The sequence below is a fragment of the Hippichthys cyanospilos genome, chromosome 14 (assembly GCF_059441005.1).
Source record: "Hippichthys cyanospilos isolate Australia breed blue-spotted pipefish chromosome 14, RoL_Hcya_1.0, whole genome shotgun sequence".
NCBI lineage: Eukaryota > Metazoa > Chordata > Actinopteri > Syngnathiformes > Syngnathidae > Hippichthys > Hippichthys cyanospilos.
This window is the reverse complement of record NC_142382.1, coordinates 6,562,512-6,582,223: the sequence shown is the minus strand read 5'-3', so window position 1 is coordinate 6,582,223 and position 19,712 is coordinate 6,562,512. Positions and strand designations below refer to the sequence as shown.

Here is a 19,712-nt window from a genome sequence, read left to right as displayed (position 1 = left end):
TTTTTTTGATTCACACCGTTCCAATTTCATATTACTCCAATTAATCGTGCGATGACTGCTTCTATTTTTGTCTTTATAATTATTCACAGATTTACCTCAATTTCTTTGTTTTCCACGCCAAAGATCCCATTGACTTAACTTTGGGTGATTTTTATATTTCATATTTACAGCTATCACATTTCATATTTTCGCTATTTAGCTCATTCATCTCGCCTTAGGGATCATTCCAGTCATTCCAGTAATGTATACATTCCAATATTTTCCCATAAATCCATATTTTTCACCCTTTATTATTTCACAATTCATGTTCAATGGGAAGATTCCCCCATTCATTCCCAATGCGAGATTTAACATTTCACACTTTGAGCTTTCACTTTATACGTTCACGCCATTTAAGCATTCCCTTCGCCTTGGGGACCATTTCCATCGTTTCCATCGGTTATGGTTTGGGGTTGAGGGTTAGGGTTAGGGTTAAGGGTTAGGTTGGGTTAGGTGTAGGGTATAGTGTTAGGGGTTGGGTTAGGTTAAGGGTTAGGTTAGGGTTAGAGGCTTTAGATTTAAGGTTGGTTAGGGTTAGGGTAGGGTTTGGGTTAGTAGTTAGGGTTTGGGATAGGGTTAGATGCTCAAGAGTTAGGGTTAGGGTATTTATAAGCAGTATTTATGAAATTGAAATAGGAATAAGAAGTGTTTTTGTCATCCGAATTTTTCGTAAAAAGAGAAGTTCGTGATCAGAAGTACAATTTTACAGGCTTTTTTAAAAATTAATTCTCGCTACTATTGACGGCAAAAGACGTCCAAAATCAACTTTACCGGATTGGCAAATTTGCTCACCACAACAAAATCGTTCCCACCCTCCCAGAAGAGCTTTTTTCCCCATGCTGACAACATCTCTTTTGTTTGCGACGTCAGCACAGCGAGCGCCGAGGGGACGTGCCTTGTTGTGACATGTGCCATATTTTGCTTTTATTCGCCGCCCGGGCAAAGATGGAGGCACGTGGGGTGACATTGCGCCTCGCCGCCAAACGTAGCAGGAAATGGGCCAATGGCGTAGGAATCGTTGGACGTTTTCTGCCGCGCGACATTGACGAGGAGGAGGACGAGATTTTAAAAGAAAAAAAAAGGGACACAGCATGCCGTGAATCATACGTTGTTGTCAGCGGACCCCCAGCGATGACCTCTCTGCTTTGTTGACCTCTTACGTAACCAACGCAAGCTCCAAGCATCCATCAGTGTAACGCTGGGAAAATAATACACTGATTCACCTTTTATTAAACTTCATTCTTAACTTTACAGTAAGCATCATCACAAACAGATTTGTTTACGGTTATGATGTTACACACCATCGACGCGCAACGTAGGCTAACTTCAATAAAGGACCTGAATAAAATCGTCTTACCAAGCTTTTATTTTGAAATTTTCCTCAGAGTTTGCGTTTCGACTAACTCGATGCAATCTCTCGCGACTTCTTTTTCCCAAATTATTGCCACGACATAACCTAACCTATCTACTAATGACAAAACACAAAACAGTTAAAGAATCAGGATGGACGTATGGCGCATTTAAATGCAGTCAGACATTTCAAACTCCAAGATAAAATGCATTCATCTCTGTAAAAATGTAAGTCTATACATTTATTAGTGATTGATTTTTACTGCCATTATTGCTGTATCTTTATGTTTTTGTTTTATTGCCTACCTTATTATTTGCTCGATTATGAAATGTAGTCCGCTCGGAAGTGAACAGAAAAATAATTTCAATGTGTGATAGTACATGCATATGACAAAACGTTATAATCTTTAAATAATAATAATAAAAAAAATAATAATGAATTTCATATCATTCTTGCGTGGTAAAAAGGGTTTCTAAAATCCTTAAAATATGACATTGTTTTCCATCTAAAACTTTGTATGATGGTTTCCTTGTTCACTTTCAGTTTCATTTCATTATTTATACCTTGTGTGTTTGCCTTCAGGCGTATTCTGCTCCTGTTTTTTTTTGTTGTTGTTTTTTTCCTTTTTAATCTTCTGGCACATGCCGTCTGTCCCCGGGATGTTTGGAATCAGCAAAAACACAAACTTTGATGTCAAAACAATATTTTAAATACTTTGTTGTCCTTGATTAGGCCGTGCTTTCAAAGTGCCTGGGATGGCGCGAGGTCTCAAAAAGGCAAGTATTTTTTTTTTTTTTTTTTTTTTTGTCTGCCATTTTTTTTTAAACTACTTCTAATCCTGAATTATTTCATACAGAAATGAGTTAACCAAGACGTCAAGTCACTTTCCAGCACATTTACCACGTTTTAATCCATTCAAAATAAATCAAGAGGTAAATAAAAATAAATCTAAAATAAAATGAATTCCAAACAAAAAAGAGATAAATAAAGATATGGAAGAAAGGTGAAAGGGAGCTAAGAGAAAAAGTCTGAAGGAGAAATCGAGGTTGAGTACTTTTGTTTTTCTCCTTGTGGCGTTAAACAAGTCAGCCAGGCGTAAATCCCCAGCGTCAATATGTTTAGAAGAGCTTTCAAATACCGACTAACAATTTCCACGAATAGAAACACTCCCTCCCAACATGAATAAAGAACGGCGAAAAAGTTCGGCAGACCTTTTGGAGAAACATTTGAAGGTTTTTCGGACTAGCGGAAAAAGTGAGAATAATTTGGATGTGCAAAAAAAACAGGAGTTGGAAAGGAGTTTAATGGCGTTAGGGTGGGCATTTACAAGCCAGAGCGCGGTCCCAGTCCGGCGCTCAGCACAGCGGCTTGCATTGCCTCATGTTGAGGGCGCAGGTGCGACCCAGGTTGGCGCCTTCCAGCAGCAGGTCGGACAGGCGGTCCAGGCCCAGGCAGGTGGTGAGGGGGCTGATCAGGCCGTAGAGACCCCCCAGGGTGATGCCCGCCGGCCAGCCCAAGAACAGCAGCAGCACCAGCCACGCCAGGCACCAAAGGCACGAGCCCGCGTTTGCCATCCTGCTCTGAAACCGAAAACCCAAACCTCCATTAAACTGGAAAAGCAACCCCCAAAATTCTCCAAATTCGGTCCAATTACTTCTTTTCTATTGGAGGTCCTGGCGCTCACTCGAATCCCCACCGAATATTGCGTTGCGAAACCTGTGTTGAGAGCAGTGATTTATTTCGAAACTCTCTATGACTGGCTTTACGCCAAATGTTTTCTCGCTTTTTTTTCAATTTCTGGTTGGTTTGAGCCCTTAACCACCAAGACAGACGCAAATTAATTCCCCATGCAATGTCCGCAATGTTGTTGTAATTTTGTCTCGAAGATAACGCTGTGGAAAATGTGGTCGAGAGCAACTGCCCTCGGGCTTTGAGTGAAAAAAAAAACAAAACCTCGACCAAAGTGCTGAGTTGTAGAAGTGATACATCTTTTATCATGAGGAATTTTTCAATTGAAATATCTTAAAAATGGAAAGACAAAACACACACACAGAAGATATAAAAATAAACAATGGCCATATGTTAAAAAAACAGGCATAACATGAAGACTAAAAGACCATGAATAGTAAGATGCTCAGTAAAATCAATGGCAATGTTGAGTAAGATTATTACTTTACTTTAAAATCAATGGGAATGTTGAGTAAGATTATTCCTTTTTTTTTAATGACCGTGTATAGTGAAGTTAAAATTATGTACACTGAAGTGGCAAAAAAAAGTAACCTCCAAAAGGAAGGCATTTTATATACTAAATTAGGGTTGTAATTATGTAGTATGTATAAAAAGTCTACCATGTATAGTAAGGTGTTACATAAAAATGACCATGAAGAGATTTTTAAAGACCATGTATGTAAAAAAAAAAAAAAAAAAAAAAAGATATTCGGGCTTTTGAGAAAAAATACTCCAGAAACGGACCATGTATAGTAAGGCATTTTTTGGGAAGATTTTTTTTTTGTTTTTTTTATCAGTCACGCCTATAAAAAAGTATCAACCACACATAATCAAGCGTTTACTTGAAAATGATTGGAAGTTGTTTTTATTTTTTTAATACCTTACTTCGTAAAGTAAAAAAACAACAATAATGTATACTCAGGCTTTAAAATAAATTAAAATAAATTTTTTCAACCATTTTTAGTATAGTGTTTTTCGGGGTGCGAGGCTTGTAAAGTAGGGCCCCCCAAAATAAACAAAAAAAAACCCATGTATACTAAGCCCTTTAAAAAACAGACAGTTTAGTAAGGCATTTTTCACCACTCGCCCATTTACGTATGATCTCTCAAGTCTTCTACACCATTTGATTTTTCACTATGGCAGAGCGTTAAGCACGTAACCACACGAGACGTTTGCACCAGACTAAGTGTAAATCTTTCCTGTGCAACAAGTCGCGCACTCGGATGAGGCAAACCCGCGCAGCGCAAGCCTCGCTAGCGGCGGAGCGCCTCGCAAACAAAGGAGCCCGCCAATACCTGCCGCGGGACAAGAAAAGACATGTTCACCTTCGGCCCAAGGCGGCGGCAGAATCGTCTTCAGGTCGGCGCTTGCCTGCCCGCCGACTCCGATGAAATAATTCAGGCCAACGTTGCTGCGCTTGGAGGCAAGGGGAGGATGTTGCACAATGCTCCCCGCTCATGTGACGGCACAACCTTACCATGGCAGTCATGGGGTTGACCTTTTTTTTTTTTTTTTTTTCCTCATGGTGAAAAAAAAAAGCAGAACTTGTAGTCAAAAGGCTGTCGAAATTCAGCTGGAATACCACTAGTTGCGTTTTAGGGGTTAAACTAAGTCGGAAATATCGGTTGCTTTAAAAAAATAGTTTTTTGTGGTAAACAAATTAAAAAGCGTATTTTTCAGACTTAAACACTCATCAAATGTTAGTCATGTGATCAACATCTTTGGCGATTTTAATCATGCCACAATGTTGAGTCCTCATCCCCTAAGTATTATTTTCCCTCATTGATGCATTTCGAAGCCCCGCCCAAACAGATAAACATGACTTGAGAAAAACTTACGACAGAAGAAATTAATTCCTCCCCTGCACGGTCTGTGCAAGAGTAAATACACACCAACCTCATCCACGCCTTTTGATTTCGTTTGGGTTCCAGAGTTAAGATTTTGCACCGAGTCGGCCAAGTAAAAAGCACGTTTCATTTATTAGCTTTAGTTTTACCGTAGAAAATGTCCAAGTTGCAAAAAAGACAATGTATTGTATACATTAAATTACAGATTACAAATTAATGTGAATAAAATGCCTGTTTTGGCTCTGGGGTAGGTACTAGCGACCCAGCAGGCTCACGAGGAGGAGCGGTCAAGAAGATGGATGGATGGATGATGGGCGTTTCGTGGCCGGCCGGCATTGAACGATGTCATGAAGGGGCGTGGCACCCACAGGGTGAGTGGTGCCGCTTCAGTAAACGAGACGTTTCACTTACAGCTTAGAATATCATCACCGCTGTCTAATATTAGAAATTATATCGCCTATGTGCAAGACGTGATTTACGCGCATATTTTAAACAGCAGAGTGGAAAAAAGAAATGATTTAGGTCCTTTAAAATGATCACAAATCGACAGTGCACCTTATGTATGGATGTCAATGACTCATTTGCTGTATTGGTTAGTTTCTTTCCTTGTGCCTTATCAACATAGTAACCATAACCCTTCAAAATGGAAATTTCCCCAAAAAAGTCCCGTTCATTGAGACTGCGCCGGAAAATACGGTAATTCCTTGGTTTCAACATCACTGCACGTAATAGCTTGAAAAAATAAAACTGCTGCCTATTGTGCCTGATGGTACCTATTATAAACGTTTGAAAAAAATACACGAAAATATGCAAACTATGCGTAATTTTCAGTTCTCTGTCTTTTGACGCCTCAAAACTGAATTTTGTAGAAAACCGTGTGAAAAACGTCGTCAGTCGTCAACGCGGCTCGTTGGTTCATCCCCCTTTTGAAATTTGGATTTTTACCAAGTGGTACTCATGTATGAATCTGTGCCTGTGATTGAGCACTTAATATTGAGTCCAATGAATCAATAAAGAATTCAACATGTTTATTTGAATAAAAAAATGTCAAGAGGAAAAAAATTGTGCAGGGGTGAACAGAATGTTTACTGGCGTCGGAAAACGACGATCCACGTGGTCCCCTCAAGCAGTCCCGACTGAGCGCAGTCCCGACTGAGCGCAGTCCCGACTGAGCGCCCCCCCCATTATCGCTCTTGCCGGTCTCCTCCCGCCGGGCGCTCCGTAATGTCTTCATTGCTGCCGGCGTCCCGTCCGGGGCGCTCGGGCATCTTGTCCGCCTCCCGCTTGGCGTCGCCCTTCGCCTCGACTGCTCGGCTCTCAGTCTCCATGGGGCTTTGCTTCGGGTCCGCCGGCTCCTCCTCCTCCTTCAGGCTCCCAGCCGACTCAGCAGAGACACCCTGCGCCTTCCCCGCCTCTTCTCCGCCATCTTGGCCGTCAGTCTCCTTGGGGCCTTGCTCCGGGGCCGCCGCCTCGCCGTCAGCTGACTCGACCTGCGGCGGAGGCTTGGCTAGCTGCTGCTGCAGACGATGAAAAGCGACGGTTCAAATATGGGCGCCAGAATCCGCTTCGCGTGCGCTGTAAAAGTCGAAATATTTTGAGTTTTCATAGGAAAAGAGCAAATCGTATTACCTGTTTGTACTTTTGCGAAGTCTGCATCCTGTGCATGTACATGTTGTACACCAGGTTGGCCATCTCGGGCATGTTTTGGACCACGTGGTCCGGCTGCGCCGAGGCATCTCTCTGGAAGGTAAAGGGATGGATCAAAGGAGGCGTTGACGTCATATTTTCACAGGTGACGACGTGCCGCGCAAGACGGACTCTTGATATTTTTCACGGGCCGGCGCAAGCCCTCAATTGTTTACTGCGACAGCTCGGCGCGGCGCGCCAGACGACACCAGACTTGGAATGTGCGTCCGCTTGAAGGCGGGGACCAGCTTGACCCAGCGCTTAGGCGAGGGGCCGCATCTGCGTGCCCAAAGAAAGCCGGCCCGCCGGCCCGCCCGCCCGCCCGCCACTCTCCGCCGCTCACGGGAAGTGCGCGAGACCCCGGGCGCATTTAGGACACGCGCTAGACGTTCTGAAGTAGACGACGGCTGCGGCGGGGCTTTTGGGAGATTGCGGGGGTTTGCCATCTGACCTTGGGGGGGGAGGGGGTACACTTGGGGTTAATTATAGCCCAGGTCCCTACTTTCCCAAGCGTGCTAAATGCCAGACTTCAATGACTGCACGGCGGCAAGTCAACACCAAAGCGCCAGTGTACAGATCCTTTTCCTTGCTTCCTTCCATCCATCCATTATTCTTTTCCTTTTTCCATCCATCCATCCATCCACCGTTCCTTCCTTCCATCTATCATTCTTTCCTTCCTTCATCCATCCTTTCTTCCCTCCCATCCACCATTTTTTCATTTATTCCTTCCATCCTTCATTTCTTCTGTCCGTCCATCATTCTACGTTCTCTTTCCTTCCATCCTTCATGTCTCCCATCCATCCATTATTCCTTTCCTTTTTCCAGCTATCATTCTTTCCATCATCCATCCACCTTTCCGTCCTTCCATCTATCATTCTTTCCTTTCATCCATCCGCCATGTCTCCCATCCATCCATTATTCCTTTCCTTTTTCCAGCTATCATTCTTTCCATCCATCCATCATTATGTCGTCCGTCCTTAATTCCTTCTGCCCATCCACCCACTGTACCGGCTGCTCCTGGCTGTAGTACTCATGCGGCCGGATGTGCAGCTGCAGGGGGCGCTCTGTCAACTGGTTGAAGGCGGGCGTCAGCTCGAAGCAGTTCTGGAAGAGCGCCACCCGGGCGAAGATGTATAAGCCCAGCCGAGCTCGGGACATGGCCACCACCAGTCGCCTCACGTCCCTGAAGAGAGAGAGCGTTCGTGAGACATGGGAAGAAAAAGCGGCATCTTTTGGATGAAGAAAAAACGCCCGTTACAAGGGTCCATTGCCCCTCTGCCATTCGCCGCATAAAGAATGCAATATTTGCCATTTAGAAAGCGTTATTTGGCATGGCTACTCGGGGCTTCCAATTGCGACAGATTTCAGACACATGTTTCCTCATCTAATTAGGAGCCCAGAAATGGCCACTCCAAAAGCACAAACTGTTGGCGTTTTGGACACGGACGGGTCATTTTCATTTCCGGAACGTTATGTCAAATGGTGAAAACTGGTACAAACAAGACAAATCGGATAAGTTTGGGGGTATGTCGGAATAGATACAAAGTTGATTTGCTTCTGGTCCAAGTGAGGATTATTGCGCCTTTAGGCCCTCGCGACTGACATTTGAGTGGTTTTGAAGCATTCTGGGAGCTTAATGGAGCAACTTGAATGAGGCCCATTAACCAGCTCATTTTGTGCTTATAGCACGTCTGAACATTTGGCGGTGGAGCGGGGGGGGGGCTCTGGCGGGTATTCCAGGGGCAAGCTTTGCTTTGATGGAGAGGAGTCTGGCACGCCGTCATGTTTTTTTTGTCAACAGAATGCGCAATATGTCCATCTGATTAAGAGGATTAATGTCTTCCGACTGCACGATGAAGATGCAGCCCTTGTGAAGCCAATCGAGGGGGACCCGCAAAACTCTACCGAGACAAAGTGCGACGGCTACGACCAATCAGGACGTAGGCATGTGAGGGGACGAGCCAATCGGAGCGCCGTAGCCCGTGGACATGGCACGGACCGAGAGACGCCCACCTGGGCAGCGCTGTGTGACACGCCAGGGCAAAGTGGACCAGCGCTGCGTGTGTGTGTGTGTGTGTGCCAAAGTCAGATTGTGTCTGCATCCCTGTCAAGCCGTGTTTGTATGTGCAGGAATGCCCCCCCCCCCCCATGAAAGCAAAGGGTTGGCTCGTCATATGGTCGGCTATACCTCCTGTGGTTGTCACGGCAGAACATAGCCAGGAGGGGAGAGTTAGGGATGGAAAAAAAAAATGGGGGGGACATTTTAGACAGGACTCAGCAGCATGTCAGGAGGAGGCCATCCCAAAATAGGCAAAAAACAAAACAAAACTTGACATGGCATGATTGCAGAAATTGCCTTATGTAGCTTAAGCATTTTCTGTGGTTAACAAAGAAAAGGAACAAACGAGCCAAAAACGCAGGTCCGAACATTAGATATTTATGCAGAAAGGTGGTATTGATATTTATATTTTTTGACACGCTAATTTTAAAACTCTTTTTGAAAACCAAATCCATTCAAACCACCACTGATCTGGATCTTTTTAGTTCTATTTGATCGTTCTTCCACAAATTGACAGACTTGCTGTACCAGCGGATCGCCACCTGGTGGCGAGTAAAAAAAAACAAACAAAAAAAACGCAGCGTAAATCGTGAGGTAAAAAGCTGCGACTTAAAATGTACTGTAAATTTCACACTATAACTTATTTGTTCCGCCCGTTCTGCCTCAATTGTCTTTTTTTTTCCTCATCATATTTTTAAATTTTGATTTCAACCTTGACATACGCGTAACTATTTTGACGTTAGTCCTCTTTTAAGCCCCCCCCCCCCCCCGTTCTATTGCCACTCGTAACGCAAGGCCTAAAAAGCATCCAGCAAGCGGATGAAAAGGTGTCGCGGGCGGTAGGAGACAATCTCAAGCAGCCGGCTAAATGTGTTTATCCCGCGGCCCTCCGCGTTTTTTGTTGTTTCCTTGCTTACATCGGGAATAGAGATTTAAGAGTTTCCCCGCAGCAAAGAGTGGGGGCATGTGTTTAACTGCGAAAGAGGATGACTTATTGTCTGGCTGGCTTCTTTTTGCTGACAGTGCAGCGCGAGCGTGGGTGAAAGTGGCTGAGCCAAAGCAGCCCACTGTGCAGGTAGACGGCATATTCTAGCCTGGGGCCAGCCAAGTATTGTTGGGTTCCGTCTCAATTATCTAGCCGTACGACACGAGACCTCGTGGCGGCTCGGGAGCGGGGGGGGATCGTGTGAATAATGCATACGAAACAAGAGAACAACTGTGAGGAAATACAGAATATGCTTTCCTATTTGTTATCATTACCTGAGATGTCCAACGGCTTTGGTTCGGACCAATGAGAGGATGATGTAGTCGTTTTGCTGACCTTGGAACCTGTCGACGGTCGTCACCTGCAAAGACACGCCGCGGCGTTATTATTGAGCGGCCTTCTCTAATAAAAGCGCCTGAGCTGATTCCTATGCAAAGTAAATGAGAGTGCATTTTAGCTCAGCCGTGGGATTTAGCTCAAGGGGGAAAAAAAAAAAAAATCCTTCGCCGCAGATACAAGAAGGTGTCTGCGTTTGTGCGGGTGTTATCGCCGTGTGACACACCGCCGTCTCTAAGACGGCTTACAGGGGCATTTGCCGCCACTTTGCCTCTTACCTGGACCCCGGAGACTCAGGAGGGAGCCCGGGCTGCTGCTACCGGATCACAGATTATGGTTTTTTTTATTATTTTTTTTTTTTAACAAGAGCAGTGAAAAAGTGGTGGCAAAAAAGGGGTAACACGAGTCAGCCAATTTGCTTCGACACGGTGGTAATCCCGTCACGCTGAGAGTCTGCACCAAGGATACTTGGAAGTCTTACATAAAACGGAGAAGCACAACAACATTTGAAATGTAGGAAAGTGCAAGTACGGGAAGCAACACATATTGTATTCTGATACATGAGTTTAGTTGAACTCTCCAACCTTAAGCCACCCGCAATTTTAGCCTCTGCAACCGTCTAAATTTGACAAAAATGAGCTAAACACCCTGACAAATTACCTACCTAACTTACTTATATTGGTATATGCTGCCAATAGCCTGCTGACCAACAGATTTTTTTTTTCATACTGTTTCCCCCAAATTGAGGCTTCTGCACTGAACTTGTGTAAACAGTAACTCACCAACCATGTTTTTTAAAATACATTTTTATATATATATTTTTGGCCGACAGACGCAGGAAAAATATCCAAGAGGTAAAGCTGCAGTAGATATGGTCATAAATGAAAATGCGTGTCATAGAGGTTGACATAAAAGGGAAAAAAATACAGGAAAAATAATGACATAAACCTGCAAAAAACGTTATTGTCATAGGTGAAAATCTGCAGGAGAGTGACCCCAATGTATTAAGGGAACACCAAGTAACCAACTAAAATCAATAAATCGATAAAAAAAGGAGCTAGAAAACCAGCGCGAGTAGAGCGACAGGTCTAACATGATAGCAAAGCGGTATTATTTAGGTCTCTTGTTGCTGTGCGGAACAGGTGCAGCACCAGAGGCAACAATGCGCTGGTCTACGACGGCTCCGGTTGGGGGATGGCATGCGTGCGCTCTACAAAGTCACACCATCCAAGCGGGTTACAAACGACATTCCGGTTGACTTCTGAGAATTTTAGGACAATTTGCAATTTCATTTATTCCAGGCAAAAAAGAAAATAGCGCTGCTGCTGTTTTGGCTAGCAACAGACACGCGAAAAATGATTTTCGATGAACTAAGATAGGTACTATCGGTTTTACTGTGTCGAGTTGAACGCCAGAAAATATTCTCGGCTCGTTTTGGACGCAGGAACAAAACGGGCTTTCTAATTAAACTCGTTCCAGCGACGCGGGCCGGCCGCTGACATTTTCTGGGTTTCGGCCCCGACGACGCACGGCCGGTACACGGCGGAGCCGAAGCTCGGGCTCGGCGACCTTTTAAATGTCCGTCTCCTTCTGCGGCCATCTTTCTTTCTCCTCGGCAGATCTCCCGGCCCGTCAGCTTGTCAGGAGGCACGCATACTGACTAAAGCCAACGACAGCGGCAGTCGGATAACGTTGCGGGACATTTAGCATGACCAAGCACAATTGCTGACTGCCCGTCACGACAAAAGACTTTTAAAAGACACGGACGGAGATGACAGTCATGTGAATGCTGAGCAAAAGCCAAAACCAAAATGCCCCACGCACCAACCCAAAAAAAAAAAAAAAAAGCTGACATCAACAGGCACTCAAATATTTTTTAGGGATGGCACGAGGTAAAAATTCCACGAGACTCACGAGATTGAGTCCATGAAAGTGAGATGAGGCTTTGCAATATACTCTAATAAAATAATTGCAGTTTTTAAGGTTATTTCTTTTAATCAAGCAAATCAGGAAACTAGCGTGCAAATGTAACCATAAGCTAGCATTCAAATGTAAACACAAAAGACAAATTGTCTTTGTCTTACTTGAGAATATTTGACCAACCTTCAACTGCAAAACCAAAATCTTACCACATGAGTGATTCAAAAGTATTCAGAGCAACCTGCACTTCCGTATATTATCTTTCTGTTTGGACAAATATAAACGTAGAAGACCATAGATAATGGTCAATGAAACGAGGGACGACCACAAACACATTTCAGTCAGCCTGATTTGTTCAAAAGTGATCAGTAGGAACGGCAACTGTTATGCACTAATTTGCAGGGAATGCGTGGTAAAAAGGGGCTAAAATGAGTGCAATTGATTGTGGAAATTGCGGAATACTTAACGCCTCAAATTACATAAAAACAAACAGGATGCCTCATACCTTGTTGGGCTGTCCGAAGAAGTGGTTCCCGGCGCAGCGCTGGTTAATGACGTCTCGGATCAGGTGCTTCTGCCCGTTGTAGGTTGTGAGGATGCTGATGCGGTCGGCCGGGTAGCCCAACAGACGCATGTACATAAACAGAGCCACTGAATATTCAGCCTCTGCCAAGTTCTGTGAAGGAAAAATCAGGAAGAGAAAAAGTTATGGTATGTTTATTATTTCAAAACGTCAAAACCGTTTTGGCATTTTACACTGATTGCTACAAAAGTGAAATCAATAGGTGGTTTCAAGTACACAAAGCGCATCTGCCATTCATCCACCAGATGGTGCAAGACGAGAAATGGAGCAGTAAGTCAAGATGGTCCTTGCATGTTTTTTTTTTACCCCCAAAGTACTGCTACAGTATGACTTTTCCAATCAGAAATAATAAAAAATGTGTTTATTGTTGTCACTCTTCTTTTGAATTGGAAATGATCCCAAACCCTTCTACAACTGCTCCATAGAAAACAGTGGCGCAAAGTTGACTACCCGACTTGGTTGACTTTTCCATCTCCAGCCTTATTGTCCAAAGCTTTGAGTTATGTGTTACAAAGTGTTTTTTTTTTTTTAATTCCAAAGGTAATACCTATAGAATTTCTCATCTGCAGGGATCTTTTTTTACGTTTTTTACGTTGCTTTGTCCAAAATTCTTTCTGTACCCAATTCAAACTGGACTAATTCTTCGCCCTTCAATTGTGATTGGAAAAACAAAACAAAAAACCGCAAAGGGTGGCTGGCGGTATCCATTATTCATTCCGTTTCAATGAAGGCAGCACTGCAGCCTGACATCTTTGCTAATTATCGATGCAGCCTCATCAACAGTTCTGCATCCAGCCGCACCGGAGTCACACCTCACAAAGTGTGACAGCCTTTGTTCGCGCTCTGCGTCCAAAAAGCGCCCGTTCAGACGATCTTTCTAGCCCGCCGCCGAGGCTGCTATTGTAGCGACATTACCTTCCACGCTATCCAGCTAGGTAACTCAAGCTACGATCACAGACGAAGAATCAAACACGTTTGCCTTTTATGTGCGCTATAAGTACACATGAGGCGGTTATTTATGACTCTGCCGGTCCCTTTTAATTATAGATGTGGATTCATTAGCATATCTCTCATGAGAACTGCCTAGTCCTAATAACAAGGTCAAGCCAATGGAGCCCAAGGCCACTTGAAACCTGGGGAAAATGACGCCAAAGGAAAAGAAGGGGAGATTCAAAACTTGCAAAGGGTTCAATAAAATTAGATTATTAAAGATTTTCAAATGATCGATGTTTTGTGCGGAAACACTATGTGAGGGACCCATACCAAAAATACAAGACAGTTCGTTTGAAGTACGAGAGAGAAAGACATTTTTTCCCCCCGAGATGAACTGCATATTTTTGAGGGTGCACGTCAGGACATTGCGCTAACTGTATTTCTTGTGTCCAGTGTGTCTGCGCCTGTGTGAGTCAGGGATCGCGGGTGATTCCCTTGAGGAGAGCGCAAATGGCAACAGTCAAACGGAGTGGAGGTTCATGTGACCCGCAGCCTCGAGAAGTGCACATGGTCTGCATTTTGGAACAATCGCATCCTTCATGACATTTGCGTAATGCATTTAGGGGAAGGGGACGTTTGAATTTCTCGGTTGGCGCGGAGACTCATGATTTCGCGCCAGTGTAGCGTTTTGTAACCAAGGCTGCTGGAAAATATAATTTGTCACTTTCTGTTTTTTTTTTTTTTTAAATTGTGCATGCATAAATTACAAACAATTCATCTAATTTACATTTTACGGCTGTCATAGTAAATAGAGTTGCTGTGGCCTGTGTGCTGGTGAAGCATTAGAGGAATGACTTCTGTTTATGAATGCTGTTCTCTCAATGATCATTTAAGAAAGTCTGCATTTCCACCACATCTTCTGAATCAATGAAAAACAAAGTACGGTTTTGATGATAAAGAAAGTTAGTGTACTTATTGATAATGATGGCGCAATACAAAATTTAAAATTCTAAGTCAATCCGAGTTGGGGTTTAGAAGCTACAACTAGCCAAATTGACATTTTTCAAAAAAGGGCGTGGCCGTCTTCATTTGAAACCTTATTTGTTGGGACCTACTGGGTTAATCTTGACAAAACAGGTATTGTTGGAAAAGCCCTTGTGATCAATAATTTGACCTTACTAGCACCAAATACACCAAGTTGAATTAAAATCCAAAGGGGTTTACAAAGCCAAAGAAGAATAGCCCTATAGTGAACAGAAAACATTTGGAGGGATGGTTGTACAGACCTGGTAGAAGTAAGGGTTGGGCTCCGACTCGCCCACGCCGTTGAAGTCCTCCACATTTATGAGCTGGAAGTCAAAGGTCAAGCCCGGATTGGGTACCTGGAACTCGGGCATTTGCTGGACATGCGGCAAGTTCCCCAGGTGCTTGTAGCGCCAGTTGTACAAGTTACACAAACTGGAAGAGCAAAGCGACACGGACTCTTGTTAGAATGATGAAACGCCGCCACAAAATCACGAAGGTCCCATTGGACGACTGACCTAGCGCGAGCACGTCCTTGCGCGTCCAGGTCAACGGTGGGCACGCCGAGGCGGACGAAACGAGTGAAAAGCGACTGCTCCATGTTGGAGTACTTTTGGAAGGCCATGTTTTTGATGACGGGGGGGAGCTGGTGGTGGTCGCCGATCATGATCCAACGTTTCAGCCTGCTGTAACCGTCCTCTGGGTTCTGCCGATGCAGAAAGAATTATTTAATGAGCACCGGCTATGATGTTCAAGATTCAGACGCAATCGGACATGAAAGCTTTAAATCTCAGTCGCCACGACAACATGCATACCAAAAGTACAGGCACAAGTACAAGACGGTTTGTTTAAAGTACATGAATTGTTCCTAAATTTGTGTCACCCAAAACGTACATTTATGTTTGGAAAACAAGTCAGGAAAGAAAATACAACCCTGATTTCTTTCCCTCAAGCTTGCCTTCATGCAGTATACTTCTATGGGTCGCTGCCGCTTTAGTGGCATAGAAGAAGAAAAATCATCAATAGAAAAACAGCTTTTTATCAAGGCAGCGTTAGTTCAAGGGAACCAGATTTAAAGCTTGGAATGTTTCCTGAATTGTACTAAATAAACACATAATAGAAGCCCAGGTTAAGATTTGCTTTCCGTATCTTTTTTTTCCAATTATAAACAAGACACACAAAAACATTGTTCACATTCAACGGAAACAGAGGAACACTGCCTCCTGCAGGGCGGAGGAATGGAGCTTTGAACGCGAAAATCTGAGGACCTGTGTGCTCGGATACCTTGCAACAGCGTGAAGTCTGACTCAAACTTAAATGCACATTCAACTCATTCGCAGAAATGGTAAGTTGATAAGCGCTTACACAAAATTAACAAGCAGGTTTAAAATCACTGAAACATTTTGGGATCTGAGTACCACGTGAAAATCTCGGATTAATTTGCGTGAATAATTTAGAGACTAATCTCTCATATTTCCGAAATTAAAGCATGGTCATTCAGATGTGCCCGTGTCTGTTGTAATTTCTAGAATTTGAACCTTGCTTTACAGTGAGCGGGGAAACAACGAAGGATTAGATTTTTCTTTGACGTGCACCTGGCAAGCAAGTATGACTCACTCATTCATTGGGGAAGGGAAAAAACAAAGCACATCTAAGGAGACGAGAAGCTCTGGCGTGGTTGTTGCGCGGGCTGATGTGCTTAATGATCTCATCTGTAAACAGACATTAGCGCTATCGCGGACAATTAGGCGCAAGTACCGAAGACAAGCGTCATTACTCCGCCTGGTGCCCATCACTCAGGCCCTAATGAACGTAGAGAGTCAGGTGGTGGGAGGCTTGATGATGGCCGTCGTGGCGCTCGGCCTAAATTTGAGGGGCGGGCAGTGCTCCGGACCCATAAAGACTTCACTTGGAAGGATACTTACGTTTGGATTTATGTTTTATTTCTGCTCCTTCGCATTATTTCCACTCTGCGAGGTGGCCGTTATCATTAATAACTGCCGAGAGAAGTGATCGCATTAATCGTGGCAGATACATTGCCTGTGCCTGACCGATATGTGGATTTTTTTTTTTTATATATACGCTAAAGATTATTTCTAGCCATAGCGCCACTAATGGCACATTTGGAGAAATAGTGCAATAGAGGAGTGGTTTTCAACATTTTTTTCAATGACGCACCGACGGTGAAGTATTAATTCAGTCAAGCACTCTGAATAACAAAGCAATTTTGGTGGATTGAAAGAAAGAAAGAAAGAAAGATAGAATGAAAGAAAGCAAGCTGTGTCATCCATGTTTTATGAAATCTTTGGAACTACATTTGTGGCGGGATCTCTAGGTGTGATTTTATTCAGCAATTCCAGGAAATACATCGTGTAACATCATCTGTTTTATTTTTGGATTGTCTGCTGGATAATTGAGTCACTAATGACAATGCTCAACCATACGAAAGACATACAAGGTTTCGCAAAGGTGTCACTAAAAAATTCACCAATAATGTCCTTCATTTTCCAATTAATTTGCTCTGAATTTGAAAGGGGAAATGCATAGTTTGTCAGCGATTAATTATTTTGCAGAAATCCTATTAAAATCTCACGAACCGCAAGAGCATTAAAAGATAAGTGTACCTGCAAGAGAAGTGGGATGAAGGTCTCGATCTCCAGAATTTGAGCTGCTTCCTCCATCAGGATGTTGTCATACTAACGGTGACAATTAGTGACTTGAATTAACATCGGTGAGCTTTTGAGCAACATAACCACAAGAGGGGCCCGGTAGCCTCACCTTGAATCCCAGCTCCACCAGATCGTGACGTTTGAGGGCGGCGTGCGTGCAGGTCATGGCGATGATTTTGGCTTCCTTCACCAGCAGGTATTTGGTGCGGTCCAGTCCGCTCCTGAGCAGCTCAAAGGCCCTGAACTCCTAGCCGGGCAGAAGGACGCAAGATCAGTCACGACTTGAAAACAAATTGGTCACCGGAGACATCACTTTTGTTTGGATGCCATCCAACAATCCAACTTTACTTTTCAGGAGGCGACGATGACAAAATGATAGATGATTGCTTCGAAGAATGACGGACGGGGGGATTGCTATTCTCGGTGATGGATGACATTGATAACTACTGGGTAATAACCCAACAAAGAAGAAAGTGCCACTTTAACATTGAGACCCCTATGGACATGGTGAAATACTGGGCAATTTGTTTGCTTGATTTAATATTAGTAATTAGTTTCTTACACATATTCTATACTTATTATAGTCATGAATGTTGACATGTTAAGGCTCCCAGAAAGTCTTTTTGGTGGCAATATTCTTACCTAGGAATGGATAATTTTGGATATATTTTATTTTTAAAGGTTCTACCCTAAAAATGGCGGGTAAAAAAAATATCTTTTTGTCCCAAAGTCTTAGCACACACTGCTCTATGTCATGATGAAGTGCAACAGAGTGGCTATCGCTGATTGACCCCACGGACGCGATACGATCGCGATGCTCGCCCAAGATAAGGTGTGAGTGGGTGGTTATCGCCGGACAAATCACATTATCTGTGTAAGCGAAGAAGGAAACTCAGCCGGAATGGGGAAAAAGAAGCGCAACCACACGTTGGGTTGTACATATTTGAATTGTTACTAGTTTAGTCTAAATATCAAACCAATCAAAAAGTCAGATATTTATGAGATCTTTTATTTATTTTTTTTTTAAACCCTTGAGGCTCTGGTCCAAATGTCGTCTGTCTTACTACTTCCCTATTATAAAGGGCTTTTGCATCATCATATGTTTCACAAATATAGGTGAATACTACGAATGAGATTTTGAGCAAATGGCTGAATATATTTTCCCAGAAAAAAATGAAAAGGTTAATTTGTGAATAGTAAAAAGTAAATATGCTAACTCACAAATGAGTATTTATTCATTTACTTATTTTTCTCTTTAGGGCACTCGAATAACATTTGAAAAATCTCTTTTAGGGCAGAATTAAAAGAGGTGCAGCTATTTCATCTTACAGTATGTTGTTCTGTAAGGAAGCAAGTTGTAGCCTCCAACGGTAACCATTCTGTGTTGAGGAACTTGTACACGGCAGACAAATATGCAAATTCAGCAGCGATGCCTGCCTCTGGCGAGTGGGCGTGCTGCTGCTGCATGGGCGAGGCCGAGGGAGGAGGGGTGAAGGGAGGGAGGAGAGGTGACGGGGCCAGCCGGATAAATCAAGGTCACCAGGCATGTTGGGATATTACCTCCGGTCAATAACGCCTTTATTGCTTTTTCGCAGGGCCTCCTCGCTGTTCCCATAAATCTGATATGTTATTGTTATCTCTAAAGGAATACTGTGAAGAGGAAATGGTAAAAGTGGAAAAAAGGGAGGAAACTTGGAGAGACCTCTGCCAAGGCTTCAATGGAAGCAACTTTGATTGTGGAAAGATAGCGTCTTCGCTGCCTTTTAGCCAAAATGGTCTTGACAGACTGTAGCTATAGGCAATAGCTGATAGATTTAAACGGTGTCATCTGTATCATATTGCAAACTTTTAACGTGTTAAACCCAAACCATCACTTGACACAAACAGTTCTATGTCAGCAATATTGGTCACTATTATTCTAAATAAGGCCATCCCGCTTCATCCTGTCAGGTCCAGTCACTCTTGGCTTGCAGAAATATTAACTCTTTCAATGCGTAGACAAGAATTCTCGCCATGTAAAAATGTTCTTTTTGAATGAATGTGGCCATTGCTCATCTTAATATAAAGCCAACTGAGAGCAGAACCAGAAAAAAACAAGACAGAAGAGCATAACCCGAGCGATCATCTTTAAATTTGTTCACAATCCGGCAAGTTCCATCTTGTGGTAGTCTCCAAACAATGGAGACAGAAAGTTGGCCGAGTAGATTCTAAGAAGGATGCTGCATCTATGGTTGGCATCATTTGTGCAGTATTTTATAGGATTCAACATCGTTTGACGGCGAATTCAGCGATCCACTAACAGAGATGCATCGCCAGAATCTTTTAGGAAACCGCAGAGGGAAGCGCTAAAGTCCAGCATACTGCTTCTGTAGATCAAGCCAAATACAAACTAGCTTCTAGCTTAACGTCTTATACCTGCAAGTAGTCTTCAAAAAACAATTTTATGTTGTGTGACAAACGCACTTAAAATTTATTCTGGCCCTCTGACAGAAAGTAGAACTAAAATGTGGCCCACGATAAAAATGAGTTTGACACCCCTGCTCTGGAGGTTCC

General features: G+C 43.4%; 2 protein-coding genes and 1 long non-coding RNA gene across 4 annotated transcripts in view; 1 reads left to right on the top strand and 2 right to left on the bottom strand.

The window, feature by feature from the left end:
* LOC148412701 (uncharacterized) overlaps positions 1–5,992 on the top strand; it is an 81,099-nt gene extending 75,107 nt beyond the window's left edge. Inside the window, exon 5 of the long non-coding RNA XR_015867741.1 lies at positions 5,217–5,992. This is a non-coding gene — a long non-coding RNA (uncharacterized LOC148412701). The remainder of the gene's footprint in view (positions 1–5,216) is intronic.
* LOC148412702 (uncharacterized) lies at positions 2,271–4,607 on the bottom strand. The gene is made up of 2 exons (XM_088433598.1): positions 4,444–4,607; positions 2,271–2,965 (listed from the first exon to the last, which is right to left on the bottom strand). Exons 1-2 carry the CDS (start codon positions 4,605–4,607, stop codon positions 2,746–2,748), a joined length of 384 nt encoding a protein of 127 aa, XP_088289724.1. The 3' UTR covers positions 2,271–2,745.
* aqr (aquarius intron-binding spliceosomal factor) overlaps positions 5,979–19,712 on the bottom strand; it is a 41,269-nt gene continuing 27,535 nt past the window's right edge. The window contains exons 28-36 of one of the 2 annotated variants that reach the window (XM_088432646.1): positions 17,269–17,406; positions 17,115–17,186; positions 15,009–15,196; positions 14,754–14,925; positions 12,457–12,627; positions 9,971–10,056; positions 7,660–7,834; positions 6,595–6,705; positions 5,979–6,482 (exon numbers count right to left, since the gene is read on the bottom strand). In XM_088432646.1, the coding sequence (XP_088288772.1) occupies positions 6,150–6,482; positions 6,595–6,705; positions 7,660–7,834; positions 9,971–10,056; positions 12,457–12,627; positions 14,754–14,925; positions 15,009–15,196; positions 17,115–17,186; positions 17,269–17,406 (1,446 nt within the window). In that variant the 3' untranslated portion in view covers positions 5,979–6,149. The remainder of the gene's footprint in view (positions 6,483–6,594; positions 6,706–7,659; positions 7,835–9,970; positions 10,057–12,456; positions 12,628–14,753; positions 14,926–15,008; positions 15,197–17,114; positions 17,187–17,268; positions 17,407–19,712) is intronic. The other variant, XM_088432647.1, reaches the window with a different exon arrangement.